Source organism: Grammomys surdaster, unplaced genomic scaffold (assembly GCF_004785775.1).
Source record: "Grammomys surdaster isolate TR1022 unplaced genomic scaffold, NIH_TR_1.0 333, whole genome shotgun sequence".
Taxonomy (NCBI): Eukaryota; Metazoa; Chordata; class Mammalia; order Rodentia; family Muridae; genus Grammomys; species Grammomys surdaster.
The window spans coordinates 307,601-320,924 of record NW_021604752.1 but is presented as its reverse complement, the minus strand read 5'-3'; the positions used below and the strand labels follow the sequence as shown (position 1 = coordinate 320,924).

The following is a 13,324-nucleotide window of genomic DNA, read 5'->3' as shown; positions in this document are numbered from 1 at the left end:
TTGAGGTTACATGCACTATCAAAGGACAACTTTGGGGAGTGGTCCTCTCCTTCCACCATGTAATTCCTGAGGAATGATCTCGAGTTGGGGGGGCTGGCAGTAAACACTATCCAACCAGCCCTGAGCTCCAGCTGTAATTCAAGCTTTTGTTGCCCTCACCAGACAGGAGCCATAGTACTATTATACTATTGATAATATAATAGTATAATAATATAATATAGACTGTATTTTAAAACACAAAGTCCTTGAGAACAGGCATATATTTATATAAACATTTAATATTTAATTAGTACAGGAACGTAGTTCAATATATTAGATGAATTTCCATTCTTTTTAGATCCCATACCTAATTATTTTATAACCAGATTAACTTTACCAGACAACATGACTTTGCACAGTTCTATTCTAGAATATTATAAAGGCCCTTGCCATAAAGAAAATTCCCTGCAAAAGCAGCACTTAAAAGCCATTCTCACTACGAGGTAGCTGGATCGTAGCTCCCTAACCTTTTACTAAGCTACACAATATCTAACTTGGTCATGTGCTGAGCTTACCACCTGAAACTGTAATTCAGCATTTATCTGCTTTCCTGGTTATGTGGTAAATTCCCTGAGAACAAGAACCACATCACAGTCAAGGTTGGTTCACTGTCTTCACTGGTGCTAGAGGTTAAACTCAGGGCTCTGCACTTGTCAGGCAAGTGCGCTGCCCTGAGCCTTGTTCAGTTTTATATGCGTGAAATATTATACTTATATTTAAAAAAATTAAACACTGTTTGTTGTGTACAATGATAAATTTCTATGTTCCCCAAGACATCAGCTTCCAATTTGATAATATAATCAATCATATTCACCTTTCTGTTTGAAATAATTTAGTGGAGGAGGGCATAAAAACCTTTTAAGCATGACAACTCAAGCGATTATAGAGGTGGGGCCAGGCATGATGGCGCACACCTTTAGTCCCAGCACTCAGGGAGGCAGAGGCAGGCGGATCTGTGAGCTTGAGGCCAGCCTGGTCTCTAAAGTGAGTTCAGGACAGCCAGGATTATATTACACAGAGAAATCCTATCTTGATAAACCAAAAAATAAAAAAATAATAAAAGCAATTGTAGAGAAAAGTTCTGAGTTCTTAATCTAAATATAAATTCATGTCACATGAAGCCAAATCTGCATTATTTTCTAAAAGAAGAGAATAAAAGTAATTCAAGAGAATTTATGGGGTGTGAAGAGGGCTGGGCTCTTTTGTCTTGGCTCAATTCTAGAGATTACTAGATATGATACTGATAAGACAAGCAGAGGCCTAGAAGTAGAGAGAAGAAATAGGAAGAAATTGCTACTTAGCTTGAATGTCATCTTAAGACCACAAGGCAATAAGCTAAGATGACTAAAGAGAAAGACAAATGACAGCACTGTAGAGAACCATACTGCCCCAGACAGTCTACATCTGATTTCTCACTACACAGGAAATACTCTCTAATTTGTTGGTTGGCTGTTTTGTGAAGTTAGAATATCTCAGCCTTGGATATAGAGTAAATTTAAAGCCAGTCTGGAAAATAACTCAAAAAAAAAAAAAACCCAAACCAAAAAAGGGTATGTATATGAATATACTTACTGCATATGTATGCATACACAATTCACCTATTCTAGTCACGCACAGCAAAAGGAATTGGAAGCACTCATATTCCAGTGGCAATGAACATAAGCTCCCAAATTTTTGTTATAAGAATCTATCAAAAGCAAGGCTCTTTGTAGAAATGCCTGATTTCAGGGGTAGAGCAAGCAAAGCACAAGATGAATCAGGAACAACAATTTATTCTGCAGGAAAGGAATGAACAGAGAAGCAGACAGGACTATGATAGACGGGTGTAGCAGCCAGTTTAAAGATGCTCCCCACAGCTAACCTGAAGACAACTGAAATAGCACAACAGTGAAAACAGTAACAATTCACAACACCTCACAAAAAGTCAAAGCCACTTAATCTCTAGTTAATAAAAATGAGAAAAGAGAAGCAGCTCTCAATAAGGTATCAACTACTACATGCAAAGGGACACAAATAGTAACTGCAAATCATCAAAAGTGGTTATTTTAGGTAGGAGTCATCAATGACACTAAGGCCAGCAAGTGAAGGGCTGATAAATGATTTTAGAGTTTATTTCTACAACTATATCTTGTTATGTCATCTGCTAGTGTCATGGTCTTGCACCGTATGCTTTATATGAAGAGCAAGGCATCTTTTTTGTCAGGAGAGCATCACTTGGCTGGGGGCATGAGAAAATATTTCTTAGTTCTAGGATGTGGGTTATGCTAGAAAATGCAGGCTTATACTTTACAAGTCTTAGAAGATAGGGAAACTGAGCCCAATGATGTCTGGCATAAAAGTAAACACAGTACATATTCCTAAGAAGGTGGTGTGCTGGTTGCCTATCAGTGCTTTGTTTTAAGAAAGCAGACACTAGTATTTCAGGGTAAAGGCACACTTTGGAAGCTTCCGCAGAATGATAGAAAAGACTGATAAAACTGCATGTATTAAACATATGCACTTACACATGCAGACAGAAGTAGTAAGCAACTAAAGAAATGCAGCACAACATTAACAGTGAAGAAATCTGGGTGAAGGTATACAACAGCAGCTCTTTTTACTGGTAGCATCTCCTCAATTGGAAATTACTTCTAATTCAAGTAAGTTAAAATCATTTCAAAATTATTGTTAAAATTCTGAAAAGGTAATGTACAATACCTCCTGGTAGGAAAAAAACTGGGAGCCAGCTATCAATGTCTGGGACCAGAGACAGAATGAAATTTTGGTTTAGAGCAGTTATGTATCTCCCTTTATTATACTAAATGGATATATTAACAAGGAAAGCAATACTTCTATACCTTCAGTGTACTAAAGGCATCTAAACAGGCTTTTTCTTCATTTATTTTCAGTGGCATTTACAGTCCAATGATAAAGAAAATCTTGATTTGTTCATCTTTATAGGCCAAGCATCAAACAAATCTATAGTTTTGTTAAGTAGGGATTCTAATGCCTTTCCAACCAGAAACCTGAGTAATATCAAAGACTTTTTACTACAAGTGAAGCCGAAAGACTATGTATGAGTTTCAAGTATGTGTATGTATGCAGTAACTTGAGTAATATCAAAAAGTTTTACTATAAGTGAAACTGAAAGACTGAGTTTCAAGATAAGTGCGTGTGTGTGTGTGTGTGTGTGTACGCTCACACATGTGACAGAACAGAAAAAACGGCAAATGCTGCTGTCTTTTCAGAAATCAAGAAGTATTAATGATCTGTTCTATGACATCAAGGACAGAAAAGCATGAAATTAGTAGTAAAAGGCACTGGCCAAAAGAAGAGCAAGCTCTTAACAGACTTTGATTTTTAAACATGAACAAAATGTTTATAATACAAATGAAGCACTAGGAGAAAAGCGTTAGTAGTCGTAAGCTATGCTTCTAGAAAAGTTAGGGGCTCCAAGAAACTGTTAGATTGAACTGTATCAAAATGCTACTGGGCTGTATATCCTTCTAATAACAGGGGTACAATAACTTTCAAGTCTGAAGGAGTATTTTCAATGCAGAATCAAAATCCTCTAAGACATTTAGGTAGAATCACAGTCAAATGTTGGTAAATTCAACAAGAAAGGGAATCTTGATGCACTTATCCTTGTGGCAGCAGAACACTAATCCTGATCTTCACACACAGTTCAGTAAAGGTTGAATGAAAAGAGGTTTAAAAAAAAGAAGCAGGAAAGTAAAGTATGTAGAGTGGGAGGGAAGAGGCAGTTTGAAGAGAATATACTGTAAAGTAGAAAAATCACTGTTCCTCAAGTTAGGTCACTGTGAAAAGGTAAACAAGGTATCTAAGCATTTTTAGGATGATATACAAACTCCTCCAGGCTGAGACAATTCTGAGCTAACTCTCAATATTTGAAAGTAACACTTAAAAATTTAACCTAGATGAATGAATAGTGCATGTACCCTCAAAAGGAAAAAAATTACTCAAAATGCTGAGGAAAGTTTTTCACTCCATTCATGGAGATCAGAGAAACTTTATTCATGCTTTTCCATCAACTGAATTTCCTCATATACAAAAATAACTTTGATCTTTTACCTACAGGCTAGCAGTATAAATATATGTGTTTCACTTTCACAAGTGAGCACACCCAGGAAAAGAGGAGGAAAGACAATCTCGTCTCAGAAGTGAGGGTGCCACAGGAGTATAAAAGAGTGGCTAATAGAACTTTATCTCCATGGCTCACCATGCACCTGCTTATAGCCCTTATTTTATAAAACTACATACACTATTTTAGGACTCATTCATAGCATAAACTCAAGATTCCCAGAGCTGTGAGGAGACAAACAAAATAGGAAAAGTTGGTCCTATCTTCCCCCACGTCCCAAAGATAACAGAAATAAGCGGAATTTTCAAAAAAAAGGTTGTCCCATGTAACTGCCCATTCCCTCAGGAAAACACTCAAGTTGATTTAACAGAAAACAGAAGCCACACCTTCCACAATGCACTCAAGTCTGCACAGTGCTGGGCTTCTGTGCCAAATAAAGTACACTTCCAGACTGACTGTTGGGGTCTTCTGAGTCTGCTTCAAACTAAACTGGGAAGTGTAAAGTTACAAAACGAAACAGCCCAAGATCAACTGCTAAAAGATTTGTGGGGGTGACTAAATATATTTATTGTTCTTAAAGAAATAATAGTTTCCAAGAAAAAAAAATCACCAATGCCTTCTATACTACCTTAGTTTACAGAATAACAGAACCTACAACCCTACAACGTACACGGTAACATTATTTTTAGAATTATCATTTGCTTTCTACAGTCCCTTGAAAAGTAGTAACTGCATGAAGACACATGACAGCTATTGTCCAATCACTGGTAGTATTAAAATTATACTTTAATTTAATTTCTGGAAAGTTCTGCAAAAGCAACCCTAAAAATGCAAACTAAAATTTAATGAGGAAAAAGCCTAGTCAAACAGTAATCAAAACAGTAAGGAATTAACAGTATCCAAAGTACACTAACTAAAAATTCATATGTTTTCACATTCGGTCTTCAGATTTACTAGTAAAGCTTTTCGGGAATGTGGGTCGTTTCAACGCAAGATTTTTCAACATGCCATTCCATATGAATGAAGCTTGTGGGAATAAAACCTCTTCAGGAGATGGTTCAATTACAGCTCTAGCTCCAATTTCGTCCGACTCAAACATCAATGCACGAACAGTTCACACATACAGGGAGGGGAATAAGGGTGGAGAGGAGCGTTCATTCTTTTGTTTGGGTGGCAAAAGCAACAAATATAAAGGTTCAATGGTGCCATCTGCACCTATCCCCACCCATGACAGTCCTACAGAGGACTTTTAACCTATTCGCGCCTCACTACTTCAGGTCCCCGGAGTTAGTGGAATCCAAGGCTTTCCAGGTCCCAACCAGGGTTGCGGAGGTTCTGAGGTCCGGGGTTCTACAGAAAATGAAGGAGGGCACTGATCTTTTGAGGACAGAGGGACAAGGCGATGTAGACGTGTGTGGAGGATGGGACGCGCCGCGGAAACCGGGAGGCTTGCAAATTCGTGAGCGCGAGAAACCCCGTAGGGTAGACAGGATGCTGAGCCCGTTCGGGGAAGGGGAGAGAAGGGGCGACAGGCACACTCGCCAGAGACGCGGAAGGGCGTGAACTAGGCAGCTCGAGACTGCCTCGGCCAGAGCCGAGCCGCGAAGCAGAGACTTACGGTTACTTCTCCCGGCGGGGACCGGGGTCGCGTGGATCCCCTAGATCTGCAGGTCTTTCTCTGCCGCGGCCACCTGCCTCTCGCGCCGAGCGGGTGACCTCGGGTCCACTCCGCGCCCCACCCACCCGCCGCCAGCGGCTGCGGGAGCCGGAGGATGCGCGCTGGAGGCCCGCGGGAAGCGCTGCGCGAGCCCGACGCGCCCGGCGAGCTCACACTGGGCGGGCGCCCCCCATCTTCTCCCGCTGCGCGCCGCCGCTCTCCGGGTAGGGAGGAGGGGGCGGTGGCGCCTGCCTCCGCAGCTCGGTCAAGTCCAGAGCATGGTCGTGTCGTGTGCGCGCGCAGCCGCGGAGGCCGACCTCCCTTTGCTAGCGTCGGGCTCGGCTGTCGCCAACCCCGCGAGCTCACAGCTGCCCACTCCAGACAGCTGCGGCGGCGGCGGCACGAAGTGGCACGGACCGGCACGAACGGCGGCACCCCACAGACCGACCCGGAAGCTTTTCGGCCGCAAACCTGAAGCAGGCTTGGGGGCGTAACCCCGGAAGTTATTGCCCGGCGCCGGTAGCGGCGGGATGGCGAACTGAGGCCTTGGGAGCCGCAAGCTTGTGGAGAGGACGAAGGGTTCCTGGGGCCAAGGAGAAGGAAGGACAGTGGAGAACAGGTGCCCAGAGACCCGAACTCGCGGGGCGACTTCTGGTGACAGCCCAGGTGCTTCCTGCCACAGGAAGTGGTGTTGCGTCTCTGGGCCTCATAGAAAGGCAGAAGAAAGAGAAAACAGTGACGGGCTCCTCAACCCACCGGTTGCTGCCCCACCCTCTGACTTGGATGTAGCGGCTTGTGAGAAGGTCGGCCGCCCGCCCGCTCGGGTTAGTCTTCTCCATTTCCTTGGCGGAAACTAGGAAAGACAAGAACCAGACTCCAGGTAGAGAGAACGGCAGGGACCCCGAAGCTCTCCTACAAGGTTCTGCAGGCAAGGAGTGTTGTATCTTACAAGCAATTACCGAGAAGTCACGGTTGCCTTTTGGGTGGGAACTTTTGGGTCAGAGAAGCTTGCATTTTTCCCGATCGTGGAACACTGGTGGGTGGTGCCAGGGGAAGACTTCCCAGGCAGTGTTGTTGTCATTGTCGGGACAGTGACAGCTTATCGATTGTATCTATCCGAGTTCCTCGTTTACAGCTTTTGGCTTGCTTTCTTTGCTGTCCCCTCCCCTCGATGTTTGTAACTTCACCAGAAGCCTTTATGTGGCTGGCCTACCTCCATTCCTGTCCTACTCTCTTAGGGAACTTAACGTGTCTTTACTGTTTGTTTGCAAAACCCACTGACCCACAAAGGAATAATTTACCCCTGCTGTGGGCACTAAATGAAAATTGTATGCCTCTCCTTTCTCAATCTTAATGATAATCAAGTGTCCCGACTTAGTTCTAAAAAGATCGCAGACAGCCCTCCAGTTATGAACCATCACCACTTACATAAGTCCTCATTATTTAGGCAGTATACCATTCATGCCTGAACATTTTCTCCACTGCAATCAGCCATATAGCATATTAGCAATGCCTTTATTGCTTTACGGGTTTCAGCTGCACCAGCTTTACTTTCATGGCTGGTAGCTTTTGTTGTTTTCCTGGCTTCAACCTCTGTTTCTTCTTGTGTCATTGGAAGACTATTTTAAGTGCTCCAGAACAAATACTTTTTGAAATAAAATGTTAAGAACTTTTGCGAGAAATGTTATTAATAGTAAATTTATTTTATATATTTAAAATATATGATGGGAATTTAAAATATATAATGAGTATTAACAAATGAAACACTTTGTTAATAGACGTTTTCTTGTTATGAATTGATAGAGATAAGAATTAGTTTACTTATTGAAACAGATGGCTATAAGCTATTGTAAACAGGCAGCTTTTGTAGAAATTTACCAGCCTAAGTAGTCATAGACCTTGTAAATAGGTAGCCTTGGCAGACAATACCAACTTAGATAAGGACAAGTGAGTCATAGGCAGAGTCATAGTGACCTGTCCCCTGAACCCTTACCCAGCCGATACCCTGTTCTGAAAGAAATCTGTATTCCCCCTGAACACCCACACTCCAGTGTCATCCCCTTCCCCACATCCTGCCTTTCTGTGTTTATAACCCCTGAGTGAATGAATTACGATTTGAGAATAAATAAATAAATTATTTTAAAAAAAGAATTAGTTTACTTTAAATTCTGGGTAGAAAGTTAACTACTTAATTTCTCCTTGAGGTAATTTATAGAAAGCATCGTTTTCTATAATTGCTTTCTATAAATGCCATGTGCTTTGTACAGTGTCTATAATACAGTGTCTTTTTTGGAGGTTTGCAGTCTTTAAGGCATCTATATGTATGTATATATCTTATTGTTTATAGTTTATTATATTTTAGTCAGTGTTAATCTGAGATGAAAAGCAGTTGCTAAACAGGAATTTTTTAGCTTCCACTTTTTCTCTGTCAGCAGCTCTTTTGTATGTAGTGGATTTTTAGAATGTTCTTATTAAAATTTTTGAGCTGAAAAAAAATTCCACAAATTATGGAATGAATCTGTCCTCAGAACTTTAAACAAGATGAAATGTCTTCATCCTAATGTTCACTCAAGCTTCCTCAAGGAAATGCCTTTAGTTTCCGACTGTCCCTGTCCTGCTGCCTGGCTTTGGGACCCTTTCCTCTAACTCAGCTGCCTCTTCAGCTCAACAGGAGCAGATGCACATAGGCTTAGTGCAGTTTGATTTGAAGGTTGGTTGATAGCCATGGGACATCTCCCTCCCCTTTTCTGAAGAGAAAAGGAATAGGGGTGGGGGAAAGAGGAAGAAAGCTCTGGGAGGGGAGGAAGGAGGGAAAACCTTAGTTGGGATGTAAAGTAAATCAATTAAACCATTGAAAAAAAGAAATACCTTTAGTTTCTTTGATACAATGGAAACTTTTGTAACTAAAAATTTTTTTTGTTAACACAAATGTTTGTGAAATAATACTTGCTAAGCTTTTAGACTAAATTTTATTTAAAATACCAGAAGTTATGAACTTTAAAAAATTTTTCATTTTAATGAAACTTTGAAAAATAAGACAATTTTAAATTTTAGGAAAGTGAGTTAGAGTATCAGAGTGACATCAGTTGGCTCTGAGAAAACAGAATAAATGTGTATCCGTCCTCTCGAGGAACATTTTCAGCCCTTTTTTGAAAATGCTCTTTTTCTCTTTTTTTCTCTCCTGGGAGTTGAAGCAATAAGGGACTCTTTAAAAATGAAAAAAACATTTTAATGCCTAATGGGCCTTTTAAAAAATTGAAGAGAGTCCATGTCAATGTAACTAGAAAAGAAACTCTTTGGTTGATGTTCTTTTAGGAACTTATTGGCATATAACTCAGGGAACCTTTAAAAGCCCAAAAGCTCAGTCCAAGAGAAGCATTTTAGTATAGCTGTGAAAAAGTAATTGCACTGACAACGAGAACATTCAGCAGTCACATATACAGCTGAAATTCAATTACTTTTTCCAAAATTGCCCAATGAAGACTTAAAAATAGTTTGGGGGGGAACAGGGAGGGTTACATTCATCAATACAGTGAATTTATTTAGAAGAGCAACTTTGGATTATCTAGAGAATTGACAACACAGATGGAAAAGATTTCTTTTGTCAACTGACCAAATGGTTCATTCAGATCTATAATGGGCATCTCCGAAGAAAATTATAAACCCTAGGTTAGGTCATCCAAATGACTAAATCAAATATTTTCTTGTTGAAAGTTATAGAGTGTCAGTAATATAAAGCAGCCAGTTACTCCCAGATTACAAACTTAGCATTTATCTGTATACTGTATATGAAATAAGAGTACATTATTCTGAACCCCTATTTCAAGTCATTTACTTTATAAGATATTTTATAATTGTACCACCTTTTTAATTCCTGAATTCTTGATTCTTGATGATAAAGATAGAATTAATCTCTTGCTTGCCTTTTAGGTATTATATATTGTAAGACATAAAAGTCAACATTCTATAATTTTTTTTCAAAGTGAATATAAGAAAATAAAAGTTGTTGTACTAGGATGTAATGCTTTTTTTTTTTTTACCTTTCCACCAGTTATGTCATTTCCTCTTCCAAGGAACTTTTTGTTTGTTTTATAACGCAATGGGAAATCCAGAAAACATAGAAGATGCATATGTTGCGGTTATCCGTCCAAAGAATACTGCCAGTCTCAACTCTCGGGAGTATAGAGCTAAATCCTATGAGGTGAGAAGATTTGATAACATTTAATTCCTACTATTGAATGTCATTCTGTATGACCATGTACACATAAAGCATTATGACCATATGCTATAATTATTATTAATAGGCTAGTTAATATAGCTCTGTATCCACTTGTATTTTTTCTGTGTGCCTTTCATAATTTGGTATTCATTTACATATGTAGATTATTAGATTAAAAAGTTATTTGAAGACTGAGATGTAAACCACGTGATAGAGTACTTGGCTAGCATAAATGTCTGAGTTTGATTCGTAGCACTGCATAAAACCAGTCAGGGTGGACTTGGACTACCTAGGGAGCTTGAGGACAGCTTGGGTGTGCATGAGACCCTGCCTTACAAGTGAAGGAAACGGAGAAAGACAAAGTCATGATTTTCTTACATTTATTTACTTAGATCTTTGTATAATTTATAGCATAACTCAAAAATTAAAAACTTAGTGAAAAAAAATCAATTTACTCAGCGTAATTTCTACAGTTTGCTTAAATTGCTTTTGTACTGTTATCCGAAGATATTTCCCAATCTTGTTTTCACTATCAGTTGACTTGGGAAGCTGCTAATGCTAGGAGCCCATTATGATTTAATAAATCCAGAGAGGAGACTAGCATTAGTATTATTTTAAAGGTCCATAGATTATTTTATAGTATGCACCTAGGGTTAAGAAAGACTGTCAGGCCGGGCGGAGGTGGTGCACGCCTTTAATCCCAGCACTTGGGAGGCAGAGGCAGGTGGATTTCTGAGTTCGATGCCAACCTGGTCTACAGAGTGAGTTCCAGGACAGCCAGGGCTACACAGAGAAATCCTGTCTCGAAACAAAAAAAAGAAAGAAAGAAAGGAAGGAAGGAAGGAAGGAAGGAAGGAAGGAAGGAAGGAAGAGAGAAAGTCAGATTACAATAGTATTCTAGGGAAAGTAAATTTTAAACTTTATTTTAATGTCATTTTCTCATCTAAGATTTTATTGCATGAAGTTCCCATTGAAGGACAGAAAAAAAAGAGAAAGAAAGTTTTGCTGGAAACTAAACTTCAAGGCAACAGTGAAATAGCCCAAGGCATATTGGACTATGTAGTAGAAACTACCAAACCAATTTCTCCTGCAAACCAGGGCATCAAAGGTAGGAACCCTCTTTCTCCCTACACCTAACAGTTTGTTTTCAGTAGTTTAAAAGAACATTTGGTGGGTTTGGAGTGCTAGAGGATTGTTTTGCTTTGTTTATGTTGTTTTGAGACAGAGTTTCAACTGTGTAACTCTAGCTGTCCTAGAACTCATTATGTAGACCAGGCTGGCCTGGAATTTGCAGAAATCTCTCTGCCTCTGCCTCCTGAGTTCTGAGATTAAAAACTGTGCTGCTCTGTCTGGCCCAGAAAAAAAAAAAAACCTTTTAAAAATATTTTAAAATTAATTTCTATCTTCCCTTCCATTTAAAAAAGTATGAAAACCTCAGGATGTTGTTAAACTATAGCCCAGTTCTTTCAAGAAGGAACTTAAATTCAGTTATAGAATTTTCCAGTGTGGGTTTTGTACTGTATCATGTTCACCGTTCCAGCTTAGCCCTTTCTCCACCCTGCACTGATCCTCTCCTTCCCAGTGATAGCTAGTGTCTATAGAACCCAAACATTTAAGAAGATGCAGTGTTAAGGATTTATTTAATGGAAATACTACAGATTACTTTTGCTAGCAATATAGTTTTGTAGATAATTATCTTTGTGCTACTACCAAACCAAAAACAAAAAAAACCCTAACCATGAGCCTCTTTTATAGTTAAGGGAAACAATATTCATAGATTAATTAGCCAAAAACCCCAAACCTTTAAGTTAACAAGGTAATACTTTTCTTCTCATTTTGGTCATAGAAGAAAGATACTTTTTTAAAAAATTTAAAAATTAAAAAAAAAAGGAAGAAAAGAAAAAAATAGAAAAAAATATCATAAACATATTAATCTCAGCTGGGGCAAATGTATCTCTCTGAGTTTAAGGCCAACCTAGTCTACAGAGGGAGTTTCAGGACAGCCTAGCCAGGGCAACACAGAGAAATCCTGTCTTAAACCAAAGTGGGCTTTCCTTTTGCGGCCATTGGTGGATCACAGCTGAAAAAATTAAATTCAGTCCCTTTGTGACTTGTGACCGAAGCAAGAACCACAAACGGCATTTCAATGCACCTTCTCACATTTGGAGGAAGATCATGTCTTCCCCTCTTTCCAAAGAACTGAGACAGAAGTATAATATTTGGTCTATGCCCATGTGAAAGGATGATGAAGTTCAGGTTGTCCGAGGACACTACAAAGGCCAGCAGATTGGCAAAGTGGTCCAAGTGTACTGGCAGAAATATGTCGTCTACCTTGAGTGAATCCAACGAGAGAAGGCTAACAGCACAACTGTGCATGTGGGCATCCACCCCAGCAAGGTGGGTATCACCAGGCTAAAGCTGGACAAGGACCACAAGAAGATCCTGGAGAGGAAAGCCAAGTCCCGGCAAGTAGAAAAAAACAAAGAAGGGGAAAAAGTCTTAACCCTGAAAGGTTGAAGCCCACTTAAAATATTAGATAGTGTGCACTTGGTACAAGTTATTGAAAAATAATAACCTATTTTCAGAGGCTTTGGCCTCCCATAAACAGCAGTCAGATGGTAAAACAGTTATAAGCTGTGTATATACAGTAGGAGTTATAATTTTAAAAGGAAAGTATTCAGAGGCTCAAGAGATGGCTGAGTGGTTAAGAGCACTGGCTGCTTTCACAGAGGACTGGGTTCAATTTCCTGCATCCACAAGGAGGCTCACAACTCTCTCTAGCTCCAGCTCATAGGAGGTCTCTAGGACATTAAAATATGACCCTGAATCTTATTAGTTGTTTATCTATATATTGATCCTATAGTATCAAAATTTACCAACATTTATTTTTATTTTTTAATTAAAAACTCTGAATGTATTTAGTGTGTACATGCATGCCTATATGGTCATTTGTATGTGTGAGTACAGGTCATGTTTGGACCATGGCGCATGTGTGGTGGGAGAGGACAACCTTGAGTGTCTGCCCTTGCCTTCCACCTTGTTTGATAAGAGATTTCTTTATTGCTAGTACCTGCATACACCAGGGTACTTGGCCTCACCTTAATTCTCCTATCTGCATCTCCCTTATCTCTTGTCCGGCAGTGAGGTTATAGGCACACACTATTGTGCCCAAATTTACCTGGCTTTTAGGTTTTGAACTCAGGTACTCACACTTGTACAGCAAATACTTTACCCACTGAGTCATCTCCCCGACTGCCAGAATTACCAGTTTTTATTAGTGCATATAATATAATATAATATAATATAATATAATATAATATAATATAAT

At 39.6% G+C, this 13,324-nt stretch overlaps 2 protein-coding genes across 5 annotated transcripts in view; one reads left to right on the top strand and one right to left on the bottom strand.

Annotated features, from left to right (window-relative positions):
• Positions 1 to 5,842, bottom strand: part of Ankib1 (ankyrin repeat and IBR domain containing 1) — a 78,348-nt gene extending 72,506 nt beyond the window's left edge. The window contains exon 1 of the mRNA XM_028778285.1: positions 5,739 to 5,842. The gene's annotated coding sequence lies outside the window, so the exon portion shown is untranslated. The remainder of the gene's footprint in view (positions 1 to 5,738) is intronic.
• Positions 5,843 to 6,271: 429 nt separating this feature from the next.
• Krit1 (KRIT1 ankyrin repeat containing) overlaps positions 6,272 to 13,324 on the top strand; it is a 28,501-nt gene continuing 21,448 nt past the window's right edge. The window contains exons 1-3 of one of the 4 annotated variants that reach the window (XM_028778289.1): positions 6,272 to 6,705; positions 9,829 to 9,978; positions 10,945 to 11,104. In XM_028778289.1, coding sequence (XP_028634122.1) covers positions 9,877 to 9,978; positions 10,945 to 11,104 — 262 coding nt within the window. In that variant the 5' untranslated portion in view covers positions 6,272 to 6,705; positions 9,829 to 9,876. The remainder of the gene's footprint in view (positions 6,706 to 9,828; positions 9,979 to 10,944; positions 11,105 to 13,324) is intronic. The other 3 variants (XM_028778286.1, XM_028778288.1, XM_028778287.1) reach the window with 3 other exon arrangements.